Source organism: Ictalurus furcatus, chromosome 8 (assembly GCF_023375685.1).
Source record: "Ictalurus furcatus strain D&B chromosome 8, Billie_1.0, whole genome shotgun sequence".
Lineage (NCBI taxonomy): Eukaryota > Metazoa > Chordata > Actinopteri > Siluriformes > Ictaluridae > Ictalurus > Ictalurus furcatus.
This window is the reverse complement of record NC_071262.1, coordinates 9,290,107-9,317,821: the sequence shown is the minus strand read 5'-3', so window position 1 is coordinate 9,317,821 and position 27,715 is coordinate 9,290,107. Positions and strand designations below refer to the sequence as shown.

Genomic DNA, 27,715 nt, shown 5'->3' with positions numbered 1-27,715 from the left:
CTTGCATAGGGCAATATTAAATGATCATTTTTGACTACAAAACACAAGGTGTATATGATCCTTTTTTTTCTTTTTACAAAGACATTTTATTATTGATATCATGTATAGGAAGCATTGATTACTCCTCTGGTTGTAGCATGCCCTCACAAAAGAGAGTCTTTATGAAAAAGGATAATCCATGTTCAGTCCTCGGTTTGGTTATTCTCTTCCCCCTCTTTTTGTGCAATCCATGGAGAGACTACGGTATTTGCACACTACACTCTGCAGGGTACACTGAGTACAGTTTTACCAAGGAAGATTCTTATATGTCCTCTGCTATTCGAGTGGCTGTGGTAGAACTATAAGAGAAGATGTCCCCCATCTGTCTGAGAGCATGCAGAGAGCATTCTGGGTAGAATTTACAGGGCAATACCATTTCTGATTTTTAAAAAAGTCGCATAAAGAGAGACAAACATTGTAAAGAAGCAAGATAAAAATTTTAGGAAAAACAGAACTTATACAAAGCTGATCAATTTATCATGTTAACACAAAACTGTCACATCATAGATGAAATAATCTGTGGGAAACTGTAGCTAAAATACTTTGAAAACAGAAATTATATTAAGCTGCACTGAGTTTAAACAAGCCAATTACAGCCTAGTGAATCAACTTAAGCACTACATTGTAGGTGAAAGGATTGTGAGAAAATAGCCCTTGCAGTCTGTCAAGTACATAGACCCAGGCCTTTACCACAAACTGTTCCAGTCTACAAAGGAGAGGCTAAAATAATGGCTGAATAGTCATAGTAAAAATCCTTCAATTGCATTGTGACTCCACTGTGATCCATATTAGCATCAATTGTTTAGACAGAAAAAACAAAAATAGGAAGTACACCAGAGGCTGGCAGGTTAACGAGAATTTAATGTCTGTCTGTGAATGAGTGATTGTGTGAGTGAGTGTGTGTTTGAGGAAAAAGAGAGAGAATATTTTTAGGAGGGGTGAAAGCAAGGGCACAAAGTCAATTTCACACTCAAGTGCACTTCCGGAGAAGGCAGAAATAGCAGACTTTTGGAACGCTCCATCAATCTGCTGATAGCTTTGTCCACAAACTACACAGAGAATGTCCTCTATTTACACATCCACACAGAAAATGAAAGTAAGTGAGAGGAAGAGTGTGGCGAGAAATGTCAAACTGAAAAGAAACGGAAAGGGTATGAAATGTAATAAGCCCTCTGGTGCCTTTTATAAGTGTAGTAGAGGTAAGTGTCTGGAACAGCGTGCCATCCCCCCAGGGACCCTCCACTACTAAATGCCCTGTTTTATGCTTAGCCAGGAACTGAAATAGAGCATAGAAGGAAAAAAAAAACAGGAACAGAAGCATAAAAACAAAACCACAAAGAGAACCTCTTATTTTTTTCTTCCTTTCTCTTAGTAATGGAGGAAAAATCTTCATAACAAAATGATTCATCGTTAATGGCTTGGGGTTAGGAATGCAAAATGCATTCTCATTTTAGATTAAATTAGCTGAATGAAGGATGTTGGGCTGTTTTGGTAATGGCCGGATGATCAATATGGGTATGATTAAAGGATGTGATGAAGTATAGGCCTGCTGACTCAAGGCCGGTGCTGGTAATAGGCTGGAAAACCAGTCATGGGTTTGAGAGTTAATGACCAAGTAACTGGAGGCTGTAACAAATAATGGTTCCAGAAAAGCCATATAATGTTCCCACATATCCAAAATAATGGGAATGTTAGTCACCAAAATGTCAATAAGGGCTAGCATCTTATGGTTAATGAAGATTATATTCTTATAATGCAGTAAATTTGCATCGCGCATGTTTAGAAAATGGATAATTATTTAAACATAATATTAATGTCATACATAATATATATTGTTAGTATGGACACTCGCAGCACATGTCAATGCTTCCTATTCATATGCGATATGGGATCTGTATATTTATCCATGCTGTCATTCATCATTCATCAATGTTACACACATCCAGCGAACCACTATTTCATGGAAGAAAATAAAAACATTATATAGTAAGGGATTTGTAAAAGCTAACAAAAATATTGTGGTGCAAACTGGTGCCAGGTGGCCATTTAATTTGCGGAGATGTAAAATGCCTGTGCAACATTCAATGCAAAAAATAAAAAGCACTATACTTAAAGTAGAAAGAAAATAAATTATAAACTAGCTAGTGAGTTTTCTGAGAGAAATAAAAGACATGCATACAGATCGGCTATTGACGTTCGGATATCTGCCCACACAAAGCAAGTTCCTCATGAGTAAACTCCTCACTGCTGACAACATCCATCAGACAGCCTGTTAACTGTTAACACATACAAATGTGTCTCAACATGAAAACAAATTGTGGTTTCAAAGGAGATTTGCCAGAAAACACACACATACTAATAGAAAAATAGATGAAATTGTAATGGTTTTCCTTTTATCTTTCCATTTTCAGTGGCAATATCCCTACACCTACGTGTTCGATAATAAATGTGTCTGCCATTTTATGACCAGTTTTACAAAGGGCCAGTAAATCTAAGACTGTATTTAAATATCCACATGCTCATTCAGTGAAAAGACTCATTGACAACCTCTAAAAGATTTTGGAATTATGTTACCCAGATGATCATCTGAGGTGCTTGTCCAGGCTATTTTGTTTGTCCATTCATTGATAGAAGATTCAAGAGATTGTGTTGAATTTGCTTGACGCAATCCTTGGAGGGATGTTGTGCCCTTTATCTGCAGTTTGGCTTCAAGAAATGTGACAAAATCAGAAAATTCTGTGATTAGGCTCCTTTTGCTTCCATTGTGTCTTTGGATAAGTATACCACCCAGTACACCATGTTAAATGCCCCAAAGGAGACTGGGAAAAGGATGCGTGCATACTTATCAATCTTGCTTGCCCCGCCCATAGAAGCTGCAGGCTGAGCGCTGGATGCAGCCTTGGCTTCTGTTTTCTGCATATTCTCCAACTTTGGGACTAGAAGATGGTGAAGAGAACCAGAGCTGGTGGGTGTGTTGGCTGACGAGAGCTCAGGGACTGTTGGCACTGAAGGCGGAGCAGGGGGAGTGGTTTTGGAAGCTGAAGCTGGAATGAGTGCTTTGGATTGGGTGAAGGATTTGGGATGGGGTCGTGTTTGGCCTGAGGGGCTGTCTGTTGTGCTTGAGCTGGAGGATAATTGGCTTGTCTGGAGCTCTTTGGAAACAGCCATAGAGCTCCTGCTGCAGGATTCATTTCTTTGGCTGCCCTTAGGGTCGGGCTGAGACTGAGTCGTGGAGTTTACACGTTTGCGTAGGTTGCCATTAGTGTCTGAGTTTTGCTGTGGGAGAAATAAAAAGACATGGTGTTTAGCTGATAACAACCAAGACACTTTTTAACTATTCCTTTCTTCCATTTTTTATCTTCCCCCAAAGTCTCATTAACATTATTAATTTATGATAAACAGCAGTATTTCATCGCTCATTTATGGTTTTGTATTTTTTTGTAGCGTAATAGTATTTATTTAACTTCGTTTGAAAATGAGATATTTATGAACATCTTCAAAAAATCAAGTTTGCATCACACCACCGGGGTTGGGGGTTCGAATCCCACATTCGCCCTCCCACCCCGCATGTTCTCCCTGTGCTTTAGGGGTACATTGTACACAGACTGGCATTTCCAAATTGTCTGATGTGCGTAAATGGGTGTGCGATGGGTTGGCACCCCATCCAGGGTGTCACCCGCTTTGTGCCCTGAGTTCCCTAGTATAGGCTCTAGGCTCCCCTATGACCCTGAATATGATAAGCAGTATGGAAAATGGATGGATAAATCTCATCAATGACCACATTTCCTGGTCAAGGCCACTGTGGATCCAGAGCCTATCCCAGGAACACATGGAGTGAAGTGGGAATACACCCTGGATACCAGGTCATTATAGGGCACCATACATACACACATTCACTCACTCCTGCACACCTAGGGGTGAGTTATCCTGGCCATGTTTCTGGGAGATGGGAGGAAACCAGACAACCCAGAGGAAACCTTGTGTACTTGAAGAGTGCATATGAAAGACAGGAACTCACGCTAAGGAATCTAACGGGAGACCCTGGAGCTGTGAAACATCAATGCTACCCACTGCACCACCATGCTGCCCTATACATTTGTATGACCTATTGTATGACATAATCTCACATTTAATGTCTAACCTCACACCTGAATGGTAGTTTGTACTTTAATTATTTATGCACATTATTTAAGATATAGCTTGTTATTATTTATTTACAATATTTGAAGTAAAGCTAAATACTTGGTGTGCTGTCATAAGAAATGAAAAGGCATTAAGCAAGACAAAAAGAGAAAAGACTTTTATTCAAATGCAAATGACTCTACAGTCAACGATGCATGTCCATTCAGGCGTCAACTCCTGTAGATGTGCATAGGCCTGTTTTCATGCATATGCATCAGTAGGAAGCTTTTGCATGTGTTATTCTACTGTCAGTGGGGGGAACGTGGAGGCGTGTGGAACTGTACTAACCACACAGCTTACATCACCATACAAAGGGATAGGGAGAGAAATGCAGAACTCCACACTGCACTGTGAATGTGTATGTACAGTCCAGAATTAATGGTGCCCTTCAGGGAAATGAGCAGAAATTTAAATGTAATAAGTTGCAATAATTGGTATTTTGAGATGAATCATACAGGGAAACATTGTATTGTTTTACTTAAAAGATTTTTTTAAACAGTGCAATTTATTCTACTAAACACTTTTTTTTTATATTAAAATGTAAAATTAAAATTTAATTAATATTTTGTGACACCAACCCAGGACACAATAACAGCTCTGAATTTTCTTCCTGTAATGTCTAACAATTTTGGTCTATTAGAACATTTTGAGCTCCTTTATAGTCTCAGGATTGTGCATGAGTGCCCCTCTTCAACTTCAGAGCACAGGTTTTCAGTGGAGTTCAAATCCAGAGACTGAGATGGCCATTGCAAAAACACAGATTTTTTGTTTATTTTAAAACATTTAAAATAATAATAATAATAATAATAAAAAAAACCCAACAGTTTATAACTATTGGTTTGTTTAACCAGCTTTGGGATGAAAAATCAGGGTACCTGTACTTAGCAGAATCCATAATGCCATCAATATTCACAAAAGCACTGAGCCACCAACCACACAATTATCCCATCATCGATGACCCACCCCTATCATTTACAATGGTATCAGCTCGTTTTCCTTATTCAATTCTAAATCAGTTTCAATTTTATTTACATAGTGCTTTTAAAAATGGATAATGTTATAAAGCAGATTATCCCTAATGAGCAAGCCAGAGGCAATGATGGCAAGGAAAAACTCACTGAGGTGACAAGAGGAAGAAACCTTGAGTAGAGTATGAGCATCTTTAGCATTTTAACTTCGTCTCTTATATCAAACTGAAGTTATCAACTCTTCAGGCCTGAGTGTAAACTGTTATTAGCAATTGCTCTCTTTGGGGTATCCAAGGAAGAACATCTACAGCCATCTTTAAGGTGTCTGTGTGCTACTATCTACAGTAAAGTAATCCCATGGTGATCCCTAGGCTATCCTTATATCTAGTTTTCTTTTGTTGCCAAACATGCTGATGCTTTGCATGTACACAAAGTTTCATTTTATTCTCACCTGACCACACCACATTATGCCAATTGCAGTTTTAATGATGCTTGATGAAACTGAGGCACTGCATTTTGTGAGATGCTCTAAGGAGGGGCTTCTTTCAGGCAACACATCCAAACAGCTTATTGTTATGAACCTTGCATTTAACAGTTGATTTTGAAACTTGACAGCTGCAAAAAACAAAACAAAACTGGACTGTGCTAAATTCTAAATTCTGATCTTTTGGCTGTTCTTTTTGCAACCTCATATTTATAGCCCAAAGGTATAGAGGTGTTCAAACTGTTGGGCAAATTGCAGGTGAGGTGTGGGTGAAATGGAAAATACAAAAAAAACCCCATACATTTAAATGACCATTTTAGACCTGACAATCAACGCATGTTATGTAGGAGCTCTGCATTTTAACAGAATGCAAAAATATGAAAAAAATAAAGTATAAAGTGGGGCACATGGGGAAGTTTGATTCCATCTGCCCCAGAGGACTAAAAAGGGAAAAAGGGGATTTAAAAAAAATCTAATAATGACAGTTTGTTTGTATAGATAGATAGATGGATCGATAAATAGATAGATTTTGGCACATATATTTTTTAAGAAACAATACTGTTATAAAAATATTTCTATTGCAAATAATGTTTTGTTAGAAGTAAGAATTTCTCCAATTGATGAAGTGGAAATGTTTTTATTTATTTCATACACTGATGTCTTCTCATTTCTATGAAGGGTGTCAATAATTCTGGTAGGCACTGCAAGTTTGTACTGTATGTGGGTTAGCGAAGCACTGAAAACACATGTCCTCGATTGATATGGTCTCAAAACTGGAGGACACCCTTGGGGTGTCACAGTGTGAAAGATGCAGTGTTGATGTTTAGAGCAATAATGCGCCCTGACCTTTGAAGTCGTACAACATAAATGTCTACAGTTGGAATTTACAGCCTTTAATAAATCCTTTATTCCTCTGAGGGTAGAATATGTGTGTGGAGTATGACTTTATAATCTCCTTTAACTAGTATTAAATCACTGTTGAAACTTCTAGAAAAGAAACATTGTTTCCTGTGTCTGTTTTTTCTTTTTTTTCCAGAATGAAAATAACTTAATTAAAGGAGAAATGTAAAGAGAGAGAGAAAAGATCTAGCAAACTTATACTCAGTTATAAAAACCCATATATCTATTCCTGTCTAGAAAAATAGTATTTGTTTCCCCTCTTCTTTCTGTAGCTTGGTAAAAGTCTTTACAGATGTGCCTTGGCTCCGTTGCCAAGGCAACCCCATTAATCTGTTATCCGTATGATGTTACACTAAACTACCATCAGTCTGCAATCATTCCTTATTAGGACTAGCTCTGATGGGTTTAGATGGAACCAATCACATACGTGGCTTTAAGGCAGCTTAGTAAAATCCACAGTATGCTCTCAAACCAGGACTTCTTACATTTAATCAGCGATCAGTGTGTCTTCAACTGGTGTGTTTTTATTTGTGATTTTACAACCGTTAATGGACTATGAGGTCGACAGCAGCTTGAAGCTGTGAATATTCTTAAATCTTAAATCACACCATATGACTATATATGAAAAATACTCTGTGTATTGTCATTGACAGTGAACATATTTTTCCCTTTTTTGAGGGATAATGTCTGTAACCTCTGACACAGGATTACGTGTGATATGCGGCAGGTGTAACACATGGTTGCTGCTATTTTGTCTGCCGTTAGGATGGCAGGATTGTTGCACTTGAAGTGACATTTTATAAGCCTCTGATCTGACCAATGCGATAAAGCATTAACACATTAACATTGAGATATTCTTCAAATAAGAAATATTTGGAGGAAAAAGTCCATGCTTTCTCTTGCCTTATTTTTATATATTATATATATGTGCGCGTGTGTGTGTATGTGTGTGTGTGTGTGTGTGTGTGTGTGTGTGTATGTACAGTGCTGTGAAAAAGTATTTACCTGAATTCTTCTGTTTTTGTGCATACTAAATTGTTTCAGAAATTAAAATAAAATCTAAGATAGAACAAAGGCAACCTGAGTAATCACAAAACATAGTTTAAAATAACAATGTTATTTATTGAAGCAAAAAAGTTATCCAATACCAACTGGGCCTGTGTGAAAATGCATTTGTCCACATAGTTACTAACTCCCCAAATCTACAGAACTGCCTTCATAATGGGGTTCAGCTGGATTAGATGCAACCAGGCCTGATTACTGCAAACCCTGTTCAATCAAATCAACACTTAAATATAACTTTTTCAACAGCATGAAGTTGGTTAAAAGGTCTTACCCAGTAACACACTATGCCAAAGTTGAAAGAAATTCCAGAAATGATGAGGAAGAAAGTGATTGAAATACATCAGTCTGGGAAGGGTTACAAAGCTATTTTAAAGGCTCTGTTACTCCAAAGGTGAGAAAGTGAGAGCCATTATCTCCAAATGGAAAAATTCGGCACAGTAGTGAACTTTCCCAGAAGTTCTATGGATTGATGAGTTGAAAGTGGAACTTTTAGGAAGACATGCGTCCCGTTACATCTGGTGTAAAATAAACACCGAATTCCACAAAAAGAACATGATGCCTATGGTCAAGCATGGTGGTTGAAGTGTGATTGTGTAGGGATGCTTTGCTACTTCAGGGTCTGGGCAACTTGCAGTAAATAAGGGAAACATGAATTTTGCTCTCTAACAGAAAATCCTAAAGGAGAATGTCTGGTCTTTAGTCCGTAAGTTGAAACTCATGCGCAGCTGGATTATGCAGCAAGAGAATGATCCAAAGCATAGGAGTCAGTCCTAGTCCTAGAAATATGTGAAAGAGTGATCTGCAGTTATCGAATGCATTTGGTTGCAATTATTGGCACTAAAGGTGGCACAACCAGATTTTAAGTTTAAGGGGGCAATTAGTTTTTTTTATATTTCATTTTATATTTCCAAACATTATTTTTCCAACAAATTTTTTTTTGTGTTACAAAAAATGTTTGTAGGTCTGTAAAGAAAGCAACATATTACATAAAAAACCCACCTTTCAGACAACCCCCCCCCCCAAAAAAAACAATGAAGACTGCCAGGATTTACCTGCAAAAACAGAAGCCAGTACGACAGTAAAAGTTTCCAGCAAAACTATGGCAGATTCTCCAAGATGTAAAACTTGGTAAAACTTACAAGTCATTTTCCTTATAAAACCATGCAAATTATACTGGGATTACTATTTTAAAAAGAAAAGTATTGTCAGATCAAATTTTGACTTTGTTTATTTTATTACTGTTTAGTCTTTATGTGAGATTTGAAAAAAATGTTGAAACATGCAACCCCAATTCCAAAAAAGTTGGGACAGTATGAAAAATGCAAAAAACAAACAAACAAAAAGAGTCATTTGAAAATTCAATTCACCCTGTACTATGTTGAAAACACATTATAAACACATTATTTGATGTTTTATTTTGTGAATTAAATTTATTTTTGAAAAATCTTATGACTGCAACACATGCCAAAAAAGTTGGGACAGTCAACTTTTTACAACTGTGTAACATCACCTTTTCTTTTAATAACACTTATTAAGTGTTTGGACGCTGAGTGAAGACATCATTTGGTTAAGTTTAGCAAGCAGAATTTTCCCCCGTTCATACAATATGCATTCTTCAGCTGTGCAACTGTATGGTGCCTTCGTTGCCTTATTTTGCACTTCATAATGCACCACACATTCTCAATCGGAGACAGGTCAAAACTGCAGCAGGCCATGCTAGCACCCGCACTCTCTGCTTATGTAACCATGCGTTTGTAATCCGGGCAGAATGTGGTTTGGAGTTGTCCTGCTCTGGATTGCAGCATATGTTGCTCCAAAATGTGTACATATCTTTCTGCATTAAGGGTGTCCAAGTTACCCATGCCATGGGCACTGACACACTCCCATACCATGACAGGCGCTGGATTTTGGACTGGACACTGATAACAGCTTGGATGGTACTTTTCCTCTTTGGCCCAGAGAACACAATGGCTGTTTTGTCCAAGAACTATATGAAACGTTGACTCGTCGGACCACAAAACATGATTCCACTGTACTACTGTCCATCTCAGATGAAACCAAGCCCAGAGAAGTAGGTGGCGCCTTTGGACAGTGTTGATGTGTTGATGTATCTGTGGTTTTCCAAAGTACTCGCGAGCCCATGTCAGGATATCCATTACAGACTCATGATGGTTTTTAAGACAGTGATGTCTGAGGGGTCGGAAATCACATGAATTCAGAAGTAGTTTTCAGCCTTGCCCTTTACACACCGAAATTTGACCGGATTCCTTGAATTTTTTAATTATATTTTGCACTGTAGAAGGTGAAATGCCCAAAATCCTACCAATTTGTCTTTGGGGAATGTTATTCTCAAAGTGTTGGATCATTCACTAACACATCTGTTGGCAGATTGGCGAGCCTCGACCCATCCTTGCTCTTGAAGGACTAGGCCTTTTTTGGAGGCTTCTTATATACCATGATTAGAGGATTACCTCACCTGTTTCACTTCACATCATCTTATTTTCAACTCGTCAAATCGCTATTAGTCCTGCCCATCCCAACTTTTTTGGAACGTGTTGCATGCATCAAAATAAACGTTTATATTTAGAAAAAAAAAACAACTATGTCGTTGATTAGGTAAAACATCAAATACCTTGTCTTCATACATTTTTTGTTTAAATACAAGTCAAAGTACATATACAAATCACTCATCTTTGTTTTTATTACTATTTACCATACTGTCCCAACTTTTTTGGAATTGGGGTTGTATCATTTCGTTGTTTTTTAAAAAACATTTGCTTTACAGCATTTCTTTTGCACAGTACTGTATATATAAATAAATCTATCCACAGTCTTAGAACAACCTAACTGACCTTTAACCCCTTGATCCATCTTATTACAGTGTGAGGTTTTATTGAAATTTTACTCAACAAGATAACATTGTTAATGACAAATGAAACAACAATTTTCACTATCTAGCCAAATACTGATTTGAGGTACAGGGTTACTATACTCACCTGTAGAATCTCCTTAGTGTCCTTGCCCTTGCCTGATGGTATGGAGCTGTTGGCAGCTGCAGTGACAGCATTTTTGGCTGCTTTCTTCTTTGCTCGTTCCGCTTGCACGTTGGTGAAATAGTTCACAGCAGCAAACTCGATGAGGGCCGAAAAAACGAAGGCGAAACACACGGCAATAAACCAGTCCATGGCTGTAGCATAGGAGACCTTAGGCAGAGAATGACGAGCGCTGATGCTCAGAGTGGTCATGGTGAGAACTGTGGTGATACCTGAAAATAACAAGGAAATAACAATGGCACTGGTTACAATGCTGAGCTATGATTAAAGTAAAAAATCAATTTGTGAAAAGTTTGTTGCCTAGTTTTTAAATGCTAATGGTAATCATAAAGGTTTCCCATACATGGATTATGCCATTACAATAATATTCTGTCCTCATATTATTAGCAAATAAAACCAAATAACTGAAGTCATTAGTGTCTATTTGGTATCACCGGATTCTAGCTACTGTAGCTGTATGCAAATAATTATTTTCCAAGCAGACAACAAAGCACAACTGTATGGCACTGCAAAAGGATATCTGCCAAATGCCATACATGGAAATGTATATGAATGTCCATGAAGGATTTCATTCATATAGGTCACGTTGATTTTCTCCTAAAGGTGACTTGATCTGTAGTTTAATCTTGAAAACAAAAGCGAATCTTGGTTAGGAGAGAACATTGGACTTATTATCTTTTAAACTTTTATAACCCAGACTGGATATGGATGACTAAAAAAATCCTTCACAGACTTTCCCCAGACATTTTCTATCTCTATATTTAATTCACACCTATGACGCCATGAAGCTTATTAGAGTTACACGATATTTATGTTCTGGTGGTGAAACCACATCAATAATAAACCAGTATTTAAAAAAATCAAGTGTATTGGATAACCAAACACGAATACATCATTTGCAATGAACAGATATTTTTTACTAAACGGAGACAACTACACATACGAACAGGTTGCCAGAAAAGTTCACAGGGCATCTTGAGACTAGAGGTATGCATCATGTGAGTGGAAGGTTTTTAATTCATGTGGAAGTGAGTAAGCAATCAGATATGAAGCTTGATGGACAAACAAAGACTATGTTCATTAAAATGAACATGCAGTGCTGTGTGATACATTTATAGCCTTTACAGTTATAGATTTTCACCCCTAGGTTGCTTTCTCATATGTAGTTTTCAGTCTGTTTGAATCAAACCCGGCGCACGGTGGCTTAGTGGTTAGCACGTTCGCCTCACACCTCCAGGGTTTGGGGTGTGATTCCCACCGTAGCTCTGTGTGTGCGGAGTTTGCATGTTCTCCCCGTGCTGCGGGGGTTTCCTCCGGGTACTCTGGTTTCCTCCCCCAGTCCAAAGACATGCATGGTAGGCTGATTGGCATGTCCAAAATTTCCGTAGTGTGTGAATGTATATGTGATTGTGCCCTGTGATGGATTGGCACCTTGTCCAGGGTGTACCCCGCCTTGTGCCCGATGCTCCCTGTGATAGGCTCCAGGTTCCCCCATGACCCTGAAAAGAATTAAGCGGTATAGAAGATGGATGGATGGATGGATGAATCAAACCCTCATGTCTTTTTCTTTTTAGTGTTGTTTCAGAACTGCTATCACACTCAGGTGTGGACCAAAACAAATGGACCAAGACCATCTGAGTAAGGAGGTTTTTGGCCCAGTTTCAGGTTTGGATCTTGGACCTGGACATTCTGGATGGTGGGGATGAAACTCTCTGCATAGATTGGGCTAAAGAATGTTATGTGCTGGGGCCCAACATTGTTCCTCCAGGCCGTATCCCTAATTCAGAATGTTCTTTACCAGATAGGCTGGTTGGCCTTCAATGTCCAATGGAGCAGGAGGGCTACTGGGTGGAATATCAGTGGCTAGTGGACCAGGGATAACTGGTTTGAGATGAGAGACATGGAATGATAGGGCTATGCGACTGCGATGAGGTAAATCTTGTTTGTAAGTGACTTAGTTTATCTGTTTGATTATTTTGAATGGGCCGATGTACCTGGAGCTGAGTTTCTTGCATGTGTGAGGTTGATGTAGGTCTCTGGTAGCGAGCCAAACTCTGTACCCTGGTTAGTATTGTGGATGCTCACTACAACGTCGATCGTCCTTCTGCTTGTAGGTATGGGTGGCTCGTTCTAGACGCTGATGGGTACTTTCCCGTATTTGTTCACTTTGTTGAAACCACTGGTTGACAATCGGAGAGTCCGTGGGGTTGGTATTCCAAGGGAACAGGGGCAGCTGATAACTGATAACACACATTGGAATGGGGTGAAATGAGTCGCTAAGTGACGCAAAGAGTACTGGGTGTGTTCGGCCCAAGGTATGAATCTAGACCAATCCTCAGGCTTAGCTGCACAGAATGATTGGAGAAAACACCTTACTTCCTGGTTGGCTTGTTCCACTTGACCATTAACCTGTGGGTGGTAGCCTGAAGTGAGACTGACTGTTATCCCCAATTTCTCCATGAGGCTGGACCATACCCTGGACGTGAACTGAGGGTCCCTGTCACTGACTATCTCCTCTGGAATCTCAAAGTATCTGAATACATGTTGGAAGAGCAGTTCGGCTGTAGTGAAGGCTGAGGGAATGGTGGGAAGTGGAATCAGACGCAGCCAATTGGAGAATCGGTCACTGATCACCAAGAGACTCATATTGCCTTGAGATTCCAGTAGGTCTCTGAGGAAGTTGATGGCAATGTGTGACCAGAGGCATTCAGGTATGGGTAGAGGGTTGAGTTTGCCAGCTGGTAGTGTTTGAGGTACCTTTGACTGGGCACATGTTGAGCACGAAGACACTGCATTATGTATGTCTCTGAACAGGTTTGGCCACCAGTACTTCTCCTGCAACAGATGGTAGGTGCGTTGGGTGCCTGGATGACCTGTAGCTACAGCAGTATCGGCCCAGGAGATGAGCTCCAGCCTGTATCGCTCAGGGACAAACAGCTTACTTGAAGGACATGAAGTCGGGATTTGTGATCGAGGTATGCATGCCAGGGTTTGATCCAATTCCCACTCTATGGAGCTTATGACATATGAAGGGGGGAGAATAAATTCTTCCTTGTTCTCTTGGGTTTCTGTGTTGTGAAGACAGGAGAGGTCATCAGCCTTGGTGTACTTGGACCCAGGTCAATAAGACAGTGTGAATTGGAATCGGGAGAAGAATAGGACCAGTGGGCTTGTCATGGGGTTGGACATTTGGCTGTATGTAGATATTCGAGGTTCTTGTGGTCTGTGAAAATGATGAATGGATGAGTAGCTCCCTCCAGCCGATGCCACCATTCCTCCAGGGCTAATTTGATTGCCAAAAGTTCTCTTTTGTCCAAATCATAGTTTCGCTCTGCTGTTCTTTGAAACGAACACAATTGGGTTTATCTCTGAACCTTTGTGAGAGGATGGCTCAGAATCCTGTTTCAGAGGCATCTATCTGAATGATGAAGGGCTTGGAGGGATCAGGGTAGTTGAAGATTGGAGCTGTGGTGAATGCTTATTTGAGTTGTGTGAGAGCCACTTCAGTGGCTTGGTTCCAGGTCAGACATTTGGGTCTTCCTCACAGCAAGGACATCTAGGGATGTGCTATAGAGCTGAACCCTCTAATAAAAACACCACTAGAAGTTGGCAAAGCCCAGAAATCGCTGCAAATCCTTCACGGTTCGATGTGTGGGCCAGTCCACCACCGCCTTTACCTTGCTTTGGTCCATAGTGAGTCCCACAGAGCTGATGATGCAACCCAGGACTGAGATGGTGTACTGATGGAATTCACACTTTTCTGCTTTAACATAAAGCTGATAGTGAAGGAGTCTTTGCAAGACTTGGCATACATGGTGGATGTGCTCTTCAGGAGAACTGGAATAAACCAGGATATTGTCGATGTAGGTGATGACATATTTCCCCAACATGTCCCTTTAGACATCATTTATGAGGCACTGGAACACCAAGGGGGTGCTAGGGTGCTGAGGTGGTACTGAAGGCCGTTTTCCACTCGTCCCCCTCTCTGATTCAAAATAAGTTGTAGGCACTTTGAAGCTGATTCAAAATAAGTTGTAGGCACTTTGAAGATTCAGTTTGGTGAAAATCCTGGCTGATCTGAGCTGTTCTAGGGCTGCCAGAACCAGAGGCAGAGGATACTGTGGTTGAACAGTGGTTGAAGCCCCAGTAATCTATCCATGGTCAGAGGCCACCACCCTTTTTCTCCACAAAAAAGAAACCAGCAGAACAGGGTACGTTAAAGGTCTGATATAATCTTGTTGTAGGGCCTCTTGAATATAATCCTCCATCACTCATTGTTCTGTTACAGACAGAGGTAGACTTGTCCCAGAAAGCAGCTCAACGGCACAGCCATATGGCTGATGTTACAGTTACTGTTACGTTTATATAGTGCTTTTCTAGACACTCAAAGCAATTTACATAGTATGTAAACCACCATTAGTGTGCAACATCCACCTGGATGATGCGACAGCAGCCATAGTTCGTCACCACACATTACTGGAAAGGAGAGAGTGATGAAGTCAATTCAGAGATGGGAATTATTAGGGGGCCATGATAGAGAAGGGCCCATGGGGGAATATTGCCAGGACACTGGGGTATACCCCTACTCTTTTACCATAAGTGTCCTGGGATTTTTAATGACCACAGAGGACCTTGGTTTAATGTCTCATCCGAACAACAGTGCTGTTTTTAGGCATTAAGCCCCACACAGACCACAGGGTGAGCACCTCCTGCTGGCCTCACTAATACCCCTTCCAGCAGCAACCTTAGTTTTCCCCAGGAGGTCTCCCATCCAGGTACTGGCCAGGCTCAACCTTGCTTGCCTTCAGTGGGAAACCAGGCGAGAACAACAGGGAGATATGGCTTTGGCATGGGATGTGGTGGTAACCCGCTGGCCTTCTCCTTACAGAACACCTCCCGGAGGTCCTGATACTCTGATGGAATCTGGACTGGAACTTCATGGTCAGGGCTCTGGACAAAGAGGGCAGCCAGAGAAATGACTAATGTCTTGAGACAGTGGGTGTGGCAGTATGGAGACCAGTGTGTGAGTTGCCTGTTGGACCAGGAAATGAGAGAGTTGTGTGTTCTCGTAATGGGAGACCCAAGATGATGGGATGTCTAGCAGATACGGTGATGTATAGGGTTATGGTTTCCTTGTGCAGAGGGCCAATGTGGAGTAAGAGAGTTTTTGTGCACTGTGAGATGGTCCCTCCTCTGATGGGTGCTCTGTCAATAGCCTGGATCTTGCATGGTTGTTGTAGTGATTGGAGAGGAAGTTGAGCTGGGTGACTGTGTCCTGATCAATGAAGTTCCCCGCTGCACCGGAGACAATTAGCGCTGTCAGAACAGAAACCATGTCTAAATATTCTATAATGACAGGTAGAACGAAGGATTGAGAAGAAGGGTTTGTGGCTCCTTGAGATGGGCTCGCCGCCTTGTTCCCATATCACCATCGCCCAGATCAAAGCATTGCCGGTCAACAACTCCATGAAGTGGATTATCTTCCGGGTCTCGGACATCTATTAGATGGTGAAATACAACAAACACTGAAGGAGAAAGCCCTTGCACGGGACGGTGTCACCTGCATATTTCTCCAACGTTGGCATCAGAGGGAGAGGGTTGCGCGTCTGTGTGACAACTGGAGCTGCCTGAGAAAGTCGGTTGACTTGGACCATCAGCTTGACGAGCTGTTGGTGGTGTTCTCCCATAAGCCACCTGTGGGTGCTGACAGTTTGCCGCAAGTCTGGAGGACCTGCGGCATCCGTGTTGAGGCGAAGTATTCTGTCATGTAATGGAGATTGAGACGGAAGCAAATGCAGGTATGGCAGCTTTAATGAGAATATAACAATCCAAAGTGCAGAGCAAAGTTAAAAAAAAAAAGACAGGCAAAGGTCAGGAGATCAGGCAAACAGACTAGAGCAGGAAAGGCAGATAATCAGAGTCGAGGACAAAACAGAATCAACACCAGATTATCAACAACAGAGCCAGATACCAGCTTGGTATAGACAGAGACAATTGTAACTGTGTGTATACTTTGCAAAGTTTGTGTGAACAGGCAGTCTCTTAAAGGGTGGTGTGTGTGTGTGTGTGTGTGTGATTGGAAACAGAGGTGTCTGATTAGTATTCCGGAGAAGGTGAACATGTCTGTGTGTTGGTTTGGGAGTTGTAGTTTGTGTCGGCCATTTTCGTAGTTTGAGGTGCATTCTGGGAAATAGAGTCGCTGGTTTGCTGTGACATGACAGGATATAATTATCTAGAAATTTACTGAGTACAAGCTCCTTATTCTTAATGCTTGGTGTCGCGACGGACCAATAGCCAGCACACAAGAAATTAAAATCGCTCCTTCCCCGACTGCCGCGCTGGCACTGAAGAGACGGCCCCGCTGCAATGTTGTGGACAAGCAGGAAGCACGTTGCGGTGGGGCGGGGCCACGACACACCCCCAGCCGATGACCTGTGCGCCGCACGGGAGAATTCCACCATCCAGCGGACGAGGGGAGAGTATAAAGGGCCGCTCTTCCGCTCGACGCGAGAGATTCCGCTCACATGACAAGTGCACGTGGCTTCCTGCAAGCTCTTAGCATTGGTGTCACTATGCGTGTTGTCTAATCAGCATTGTGTGTGTGTTTGTTTCCCCCTTGCAGAAGACTCGGACCCAAACGAAGCCTCCGCTCCCTAGCTGCACACGCGGCGCTGCCTGACCGCCGAGAAGAGCCTCTATTCCTCCGGAAAGCATCGGCGCGACGCCGGATGCCCTGCAGCCGACTGATCCCGCACCACACGCTGCCACACCCACACACAAGCACACGAGAGCACGCACGTACACCCTCGCACTCACGCACACCCCCAGAACCTCATAAATAAAGAAAACTTTCATTTCGCAGTTACAACGGCCTCCTGTGTGTCTGTGCTCCACCCACCGCAGGCTAATATCCTTACACTGGTGGAGGATGCAGGCATGAGCACAGACCCACCCATTTAAAAAATAAATAAATACATATATATATATATATATATATATATATATATATATATATACATATATACACATATATATATATATATATATATATACACACACACACACACACATATATATATATATATATATATATATATATATATATATATATATATATAAATAATAATAAATAAATAGACTAAATAGACCCCACTAAACCCAGAGGACGACATCGAGGTCTACTTGGAGGCCTTTGAATACATCGCTCGCCGCGAAGATTGGGATCGCGATGAGTGGCCTCGCATCCTCAGCCCGCTGCTCTCCGGGAAGGCATGCACGGCCTACTATGCCCTCTCTCCGGAGGAAGCCACTGACTATGGAGAGATGAAGAAGGAGATCCTAGCATGGTGTGGGCAAACCCCCCACCAGGCGGCGGCAGAGTTCCATTGGTGGAACTATCGGCCAGGGGCCAGACCACACGGCCAGATGAACACCCTGTTGCGTATTACCAAGAGGTGGCTTCAGCCCGACAGATACACCGCCACCGATGTGTCAGAAAAGGTAGCCATGGACCGGTTTTTGAGGGCCCTACCAACAACCGAGCGACAGGTCGTGGGAGTGCACGCGCCAGGGACCCCTAAGGAACTCATAGCCACCTTGGAGCGTGCTTTGGCTATCCTGGAACTCGGCCGGGAAGGACAGCGGTCCCGTAGTCCGCCCCGAGTATTCCTGCCCCACTGGCCTGACCGCCAGCGCTACACTGAGAGGGGGAGGGCCCACCGAAACCCAACCGCCTATGGGACGCCCAGAGACGAGCCCATGCCAATGGAGCCGGACCTGGGGCCACCCAAGAAGGCCCAAAAACCCTGGTTGGCGGGGTGTCCGCTCCACACGCCGAGGCCGCCAAGAGCCTCTACCCTGTCGGTATGGGTCGAAGGGAGCCCAGTCACCGCCTTGCTTGACTCTGGGAGTACCGTGACCCTCGCCCGGCCGACAGTCCTGCCAAAAGAACTTGGCCGGGACGGGACAATCACCGTGACCTGTGTCCATGGGGATACCAGGGAAGTCCCAGCGACCGAGGTCCAGATCCGGGGTAAAGCAGGCACCTGGCCGCTCCTAGTCAGCGTTATCCCCGACCTCCCAGTGCCCCTGCTCCTCGGGAGAGACTGGGCAGGGTTCCCAACCGGCCCAGCGCCAAAACCCGGCAGGGCACGTCAGCGCCCAAAGGAGACCCGAGCCCAGCAGGCCTACTTGGCGCAAGACGAGGGGGACGCCACAGCCGAAGGTAAGCCACACACACACGCTAACCCCATGTTGTCTGTGTTCCAACAGGTGAACCGGCAGGGAAATTTTGGGCGGGAGCAGAAGGAAGACGACCGCCTGAAACACTGCTGGGCCCAGGTGCGACAAATAGAGGGGGTCGATCAGGACCCTGACCAGAGGCTACCCTCCTCCTACTTCCTCGTTCGGGGCGGCCTCCTCTGCCAACGAGCCTGCCGCCGAGGGGAGCTCATGGACCTCCTGGTAGTCCCCAAAACCAAAACACAGACACGGATGCACCTGGCCCACACCCATCCGCTCGGCGGCCACCTGGGGCCACGAAACAGCCTGGAAAAGCTAAGGGATCGCTTTGTCTGGTCAGAGATGGACGCAGAAGTCCGAGGCTTCTGCCAATGTTGCCCCCAGTGCCAGCGCACCGCCCCACGGAGGCCCCTGCCGGCTCCCCTTATTCCTCTGCCTGTTATAGGCGTCCCCTTCGAGCGGGTTGGTATGGATCTCGTGGGGCCACTCCCCAAGTCCGCCCGGGGTCACGACTACATACTTGTCATCCTGGACTACGCCACCCGACACCCTGAGGCAGTGCCCCTCCGCAAAGCCACCTCCCGCAATATCGCGAAAGAGCTGATGCTCCTCTTCAGCCGCGTGGGGATACCAAAAGACATCTTAACCGACCAAGGTACGCCTTTTGTATCCAAGCTAATATCTGATCTGTGTCAGCTGTTGCAGATTAAGCACCTGAAAGCGTCCGTCTACCACCCCCAGACCGACGGGCCCATCGAAAGGTTCAACCAAACCTTAAAGCAAATGCTACGGAGGGTGGTGAACGAGGAAGGAAGAAACTGGGACCTTCTCCTGCCCTATGTACTTTTCGCTGTCCGGGAGTGCCCCCAATCCTCCATGGGCTTCACTCCCTTCGAACTCCTCTTCGGACGGCGACCTCGAGGACTGCTGGATGTGGCTCGGGAAGCCTGGGAGGAACAGCCCTCCCTATTCCGCTCGGTCATTGAATATGTGCAGGAAATGCAGGAGAAGATTGACCGAGTGGCCCCGATCGTCCAGGAGCACATGAAAGCCACCCAGGAGGAGCAGAAGCGAGTGTACGGCCAGCGCAACCCAGAGAGTTCCAACCTGGCGACCGGGTGCTCCTGCTAGTACCGAACAGTTCCTGCAGGTTCCTAGCCCGATGGCAAGGGCCCTACACCGTCCTTGAGAGGAAGGGGCCTGTGAACTATCGCCTGCAACAGCCCGGTAAGCGAGCCGACACCCAAACGTACCACATAAACCTGTTGAAGAAGTGGGTAGAGCCAGCCCCAATAGTGTCGGCATTTGCGACCTTGGAGACAAGCCAGGATGAGGGTACAGTGGTCCAGCTGGGTGAAGATTTCACTCCCGGGCAAAAACAGGAGTTATCAGAGTTGGTGGGCCAATTTACAGATGTGTTCTCTACCTCCCCAGGGATGACTCAACTGGTCCACCACAAAATCAAGACCCAGCTGGGAGTGGTGGTGCGACAGTGGCCCTATCGAGTCCCGGAGGCCCGCCGCCAGGCTATCGAGGAGGAGGTCAGCCGTATGTTGCGAGATAATATCATCGAGGAGTCCAACAGCCCCTGGTCCAGCCCCATCGTCGTCGTGCCACAACCCGACGGAAGTATGCGGCTATGCAACGACTTCCGGAAGCTGAACCAAGTCTCAGAATTTGACAGCTATCCCCTCCCCCGAGTGGACGACCTGGTGGAGCAACTGGGGAGATATTCATATCCACCCTGGATCTCACCAAGGGATACTGGCAAGTGGCCCTAGCCCCAGAGGCAAGGCCGAAGACGGCATTCAGCATGGCAAACGGCCACTGGCAGTACCAGGTTCTCCCCTTCGGGCTCCATGGAGCGCCCGCAACGTTCCAGCGTTTAATGGACATTGTCCTGCGCCCACATCGAGTCTTCGCAGCGGCCTACCTAGATGATGTGGTTATCCACTCCTCCACGTGGTCGGACCACTTGTTCCACTTGGGAGAGGTCCTGAAGGAGCTCCGGAAGGCTGGGCTGACAGCCAACCCCAAAAAGTGCCACTTGGGGCTAACAGAGGCACAGTACCTCGGGTACCTTATCGGCCGGGGCCTGCTAAAGCCCCAGATGAAGAAAACTGAGGCAGTAAAAACCTATCCCCAGCCCACATCAAAGAAACAGGTACGTGCCTTTTTGGGGTTGGCGGGGTACTATCGCCGATTCGTGCCTAACTTCTCCTCTGTAGCCTCCCCCCTCTCAGACCTCACGAAAAAGGGCCAGCCGGACCGGGTGAAGTGGTCAGCTGAAGCGGAGAGGGCCTTCCAAGCCCTGAAAAAAGCCCTCACCAGCGCTCCAGTACTACACAACCCAGACTTCACCCTTCCATTTACTGTGCACACCAATGCGTCCGAAACCGGGCTGGGTGCAGTTCTCTCCCAGACTTTCGATAGAGAGGAACACCCAGTCCTCTACATCAGTCGGAAGCTGTCCCCCGCTGAGAAGAAATATGCAGCAATGGAAAAAGAGGCCCTGGTGATAAAGTGGGCCATAGAGGAGCTCCAATATTACCTGGCCGGTCGGCAATGCGTCCTGATGACAGACCACGCCCCACTGCAGTGGATGGCCAAGGCCAAAGACACTAACACCAGGGTAACCCAATGGTTCCTGGCATTACAAGACTTCTCATTCTAGGTCCAGCACCGAGCGGGGGCCCACCATGGGAATGCAGATGGGCTCTCACAACGAGACACACTGTGGGCCCGACACGCAGCGGCAGTAGGCTCGGAGCTGGGGGGGGGGGTACTGTCACGACGGACCGATAGCCGGCACACAAAAAATTAAAATTGCTCCTTTCCCGACTGCCGCGCTGGCGCTGAAGAGACGGCCCTGCTGCAATGTTGTGGACAAGCAGGAAGCACGTGGCGGTGGGGCGGGGCCACCGACACACCCCCGGCCAATGACTAGTGCGCCGCACGGGAGAATTCCACCATCCAGTGGACGAGGGGAGAGTATAAAGGGCCGCTCTTCTGCTCGACGCGAGAGATTCCGCTCACATGACAAGTGCGCGTGGCTTCCTGCGAGCGCTTAGCATTGGTGTCACTACACGTGTTGTCTAATCGGCATTGTGTGTGTGTTTGTTTCTCCCTTGCAGACCCGAATGAAGCCTCCGCTCCCTAGCTGCACACGCGGCGCTGCCTGATCGCCGAGAAGAGCCTCGATTCCTCCGGAAAGCATTGGCGCGATGCCGGAAGCCCTGCAGCCCACTGATCCCGCACCACACACTGCCACGCCCACACGCAAGCACACGAGAGCAAGCACGTACACCCTGAACCTCATAAATAAAGAAAACTTTCGTTTTGCAGTTACAACGGCCTCCTGTGTGTCTGTGCTCATGTGTCTGGGCTAATATCCTTACACTTGGGTAATTTTTGTTAGTTATACATGCACTTGGCAAACCATTTTCCTTTGCCTGCTGTATTTCTGACCAGATACAAATACTTAGAGCGCTAGCCCGATGCAGATACGGATAATGGCGTTGTGTTACACCCCTACTTTTGGATAATATAAATTTGGACTCTTATTATGTATCTAACATTACATTAATCAATAAAATTAGATCTCATGTAGTTGTGTATGCATGTGTGTGTTTACTAATGTAATATGGCTAATCTGAATCTATGTACTGCACATTAAGGATGCTAAATTTAGTGAAAGATATTACAGCATCATATACTGTCTACCAGTGCTTAATTTGTAAATCTGCAGGATTGTAAATCTGCTGGAAAATTAAGAGGGTAGTGATCCGGCAGGTAGGGAGGCACGCGAAAGGTCACGGTCCTCGAACTTACAGACATGCAGTAGTGCTTCCAGTATCTCACATAGCCAACGATATTAAATGCTGATAGGTAGGCCTATGTAATTGATCACATTTTGAACAGTGATATAATAGCATAATGAACTTAATAGCAGTGAGCATTCTCAGTACAAAGGGAAATATTTATGGATTACACATTTTATCAGCTTATGTGCTGTCACCTCAGTTAGCTACACAGCACATTTGCCCAAAGCACTTCAAAAACAAAGCTACGTTTCATACAGTAAGCGTACTTACAGTGAACATTAACTGCACAACACAATCAAGAAAAAATCGTCTTACCTAAGACAAAATATTCCACAAAGCTGTCATGTCAGTGTCCTCCTACTCTTCCCTGTGTCCCTTACGTATCCATGAGCGCACAAATGGCTCGGGATTAAACTGTGGACCCACGATGTTCACAAACATTACAGACGAGATGGTGAGGATGAGAAGGGATTCATGCTACGAGCTACAAATGAGATACAAATAAGATTTTGGAGAAACCCTACTCACACTCCACTCGACATTGGTATGGTATTCACAGTAGCCGTCAACTGCCTCACTCCTTCTGGAACTTTTTGTCTATTTGAGTCCCTGTACTCCAGAAAAGCCCGAATGACTATACGTGGGCTGTTAACTGTACGTGGGCTGTTTATTTAATTCCGGGTAGTCAATTTCACTTTCAAAGCCATGCGCAGGTTGACAACATTTAGCCACGTAAGCGCTTCTAAAAATCTTCCACAATCAGGCTAGCATCATCACTGCTAGTCATGGGAATGGTCACCAAACTGCTTCATCAGTGACCTGATGCTGCTCGTTCTCTTGCACTCTTGCCATTTTAAATATTTTGTTTGTGTTCTTAAAAAATGCTGGTAATGATAACTGTTTTCTTTTCACCATGACACACTCAACAGTGAATGCTATATGACTCTAGGCTTTGCTTCATGACAACAAATTCAGGTGAACTTTGAACTTGAAATGATTACATTATGTGAAAGAGGCTATTAGCAATATTTGAACATTTCTATTGCTGTTTTTTTGTTGTTCTGTTTTACTTTTGGTAAACTAAAAACAAAAATTATTTCTTTTGATAATATTGCTGTGGGAGACTTTACATCCAGCTGCAGAGGTGCTGGATCCACATAAAAAGGTTCCTAGAATGCAGGTGTGCTATATTTTAGAGGTGACAGCACAGCTCAAATTAAATCTACTTCTTTGCTTCTCACTGACACTGACACATTGCTTACATTTATAAACAGTATAAGAAATTATTAAATATTTAAGCATTATAATTTGATTATTCAATATCATGGTCTAGGAGTTTTTTCCACACAAGTTTGGTTGAGATGCTTGTTTCCTTTCCTACTGTATCTATTTATACACAGAATTCAACTGAACTGCAAGGTGAAATACATACTGACTGTCTAACATTTGTCTGGAAAAGTCCAGCCGTGTTTTTATAACTGTGTGTTTTCTTCTGGAGCCCTGCAGTAACGGGAATCTAATCATATCCATTTTTGCCATCCTCCTCTAACAAATACAGTACTGTCTGCTGCTTCACATTCCTTGTGTTTGTGGCAGAGCTTCCTCTCACTGTGCAGTTCACTTTACTAAAGCATCTGCGTTACTTCAGGAGTGCAAAATGTTTCTGCTGGAGTCAGAGTTAGTGTGGAGGCTCTGTCTATACCTTTAGGCTGGGATTGTGTTTCAGGCTCCCAAAGACAACAACACAGCTGAAACTAATGAGGAGTTATGCCAAGAGTGATCTGTGAGTTTCATGATGCTGTTACTGGTATTAAAAACAATCGTTGTATGTGCCAAAAAATGTCTCAAGGTTAAAACAAGAAGCTCTGGGCTTTCAGTGAAAGAAATGATATGGACAAAAGGGGGATTTGAACTATAGAAGTGACATGGCATATTATCAAAGCTGTGATATTCAGGTCTAAGACGTAGTGGAATTTTCATCCACAAGGGGGCGCCCCTAACTCATTCTTAATTAAAATGTATTTCTTTGAACGAGCAGCAATGCGTGTATGTGTGAGTTTCTTCCTGAACCCTGCCATAAAGCAACCAGTGTGCCAGAATTTGAGTCACCACTCCACACACTCCCATACACACAAACACAAAGGCAACCAGCATCCCCCTTCTCCTCCTCCTACATGCACAAACATACACACACAAGCTTGACTGCATCAGACAGTGGACAGAGGTACCGTGACACTATTTACTCTAACACACACGCCACCAGATATATCATATATAAAGACATCCAGACACAAACACACAAGAATGAAACTAACTCTATGCAAGCACTCTCATACAAAATGGGTTTTCATCATCCACTTGACGTATCAAATTGAGCATTTCAAATGAACAAGAGCACGGTGTGAAACTGCATGCACTGGATTGCTTCAAAACAGCACTGGGTGATTGTAATCATTCTTTCATGCATCTGTCTCTCTCTAAATGTGTACAGCACTCATATTCCTCATAAAGGTAGAATTTCTATCAAGCGAGCACAATTTAATCAAATTCCTTACAAATGATGTAGGAAAAGCTACAATTCCAAATGCATCATCCATCGATTTTCCATACCGCTTATCCATACAAGCCTATCCCAGGTAACATATCGCAAGGCACAGTTGCATAGACATTCAGACACACATTCACACATTATGGACAATTTGGGAAAGCCAATCATCCTATAATGCACATCTTTGGATTGGGGGTGAAAACCGTTATAAGAGGAAACCCCTGAAGCACAAGGAGAACATGCAAGCTCCGTGCACGTAGGGCGGAGGCGGGAATCAAACCCCACAGCCCTGGAGGTACCAGGCAAATATGCTAACCACAAATGTGCCCCCCCAAATGTATCACTGTTCTTAAAAGTTGGATTCTGTAAATTTTTTGCAAATTTGTAATTGTCAGATTGTGTTGGCAAATGAGGTATGATCAGTGAGCCTGATCTTGTACAACTTTCATAGGATTTTGACCAGTTGAGGGCATTTTAATTGGATTTCATACAAGTTGTAAGAAAAGTAACTACATCACTAACCCTAAACTTAAACCTTAAGAAGTTGAGCAGTAATTGAGCAGTTAGTGGGCGTACTGTGGTTAATTTACATAGAATACATTTTTTAAAATGTGCTATTCGGTCTTGACAGCCAGAACGAGACTCCCGGTAGAATAAAGTAAAAGGTTCAGCCTTCCACATGCACATACAGTAATTGTCTGTCCAGTATAGTTTAAAGTGGTGAGACATGTAGAAAAACTATTCAAAATACAATACGAATGCAAAATTAAAGCACATATGTCCTGTTCATAAGGTGTGAATAAAAGCTTTTTTTTTTTTACAGGCTCTATTTCAATGCTGTTGGAATCAGAGGTGTGAACCTGGTGGTGAACAACTAATATGAAACCAACTTTGTCATAATTTTGAGAAACTTTCTGATTATTTTGAGATAATCTTATTAAACCTAATCATTATTAAAACCTAGTAAATAATAACATTTTGCCTTAAACTAGGGGGATGTCTGCAAATGTAATACCTGCCTTTCAGTCGTGCACAACTGCCCTTCCTGAAGTAACTTTCAGGCTTAGCTAATCACAATGCATGTGTTAAATTAATATTTTTTTGCATTGACTCCACCCTGTATTTTGTACCTTTTGGTAGAAACACCCAAACATACAAAAATTTTGTTTATTTGAAATATGCAGGGATGGAAAGTATCAAACTCCAAGTACTCTCATTACAATACTTCAGTACATGGTTCAGTGTAATGATACTTTTATGAGTATAATTTAATCTTACTTTATACACATTATTTTTACATGTTTTTAAAAATAAAATATTCACCTTCATTCCATTCATTTTTTATCAACGTTATAGACTAAAAATATATTATATTTATTAGTAATAAATGTATTGGTAGTAAAATTAGTAAGCTAATTAAAAGACAGTATGTCCAAATTTTTAATAATTCCATTTCGAGGCCTGAACTGAAAAAGACTACACTCCAGACGCCAAATGCTTAATCAGGATCAGCAGTGAAGACAGATGAGCATTTATCAGGTATCTCAAAAGAAACAGCTTGATAATGATCTGCAAATTGTGTGAGCCAAAACCCATTGAAACATCCAGCCTGTGGAAACATGTACAGTTAAGCCATTAGCTAGCTAAGTGAACTAAACTAGCTAGCCAGATCTTTTGATGTGTTATAGTGTCAATACTCTGCATTAAACTTAAAATGTTACCTTTTTGTGTTCAGTAGCAATGTCCAGGATAATGTGTAAGTGGCACCTTTAATAGATTAACTATGTAGCTAGAAAGATACGTTTATGAATTAACATGAGCTAGCTAGATAATGAACTTAGCAAGCTACTAAAACCCCAGGAGCATTTGGCTAAATTAGCTAGCCAGTTAACGTTACCTTTGTTTATATACTGTTAATAATCGAGGTGGTGTTCACTTCAGCATAGCTGACTTGATTAGTTAACCTGAGAACAGAATAGAAAACTAGAACATTTTCAGATTAGTTGCATCACATATAAAAAGTCATTTGTAAAGTAATTACTCAAGTCAATTTTCACCAGATGATTTATTTACTTTTACTTGAGTAATTTTATTGAACACTACTTTTATTTTTACTCCAGTAAATTGTTACTATAATAGGAGTGCACTGCAAAACAATGTCATCTTTGTAAGTGAAAATATATTGAATATACTGAAATTTATCTAGTATTTCTTATTATAAGTTTACAATAAACCAAATATAAGATCATTGAACATATTTCTAGACATTATTTCAAATTTCAAGCTTGTAGCTTTCCTATTTTCCTTTTGAGAAATAAATAATTCACATGAGTAAAAGTGTTTGTCAATAGATCAAGACTATTTCAAGCTTGAAATGAGTACAAATAGCTTGAAAAAGATATATATATATA

At 43.0% G+C, this 27,715-nt stretch overlaps 1 protein-coding gene across 1 annotated transcript in view; it reads right to left on the bottom strand.

Moving 5' to 3' along the window:
• Nucleotides 1–2,257: 2,257 nt before the first annotated feature.
• The window catches only part of gabra4 (gamma-aminobutyric acid type A receptor subunit alpha4), a 39,741-nt gene continuing 14,283 nt past the window's right edge, over nucleotides 2,258–27,715 (bottom strand). The window contains exons 8-9 of the mRNA XM_053630553.1: nucleotides 10,635–10,903; nucleotides 2,258–3,315 (exon numbers count right to left, since the gene is read on the bottom strand). Coding sequence (XP_053486528.1) covers nucleotides 2,782–3,315; nucleotides 10,635–10,903 — 803 coding nt within the window. The 3' untranslated portion in view covers nucleotides 2,258–2,781. The remainder of the gene's footprint in view (nucleotides 3,316–10,634; nucleotides 10,904–27,715) is intronic.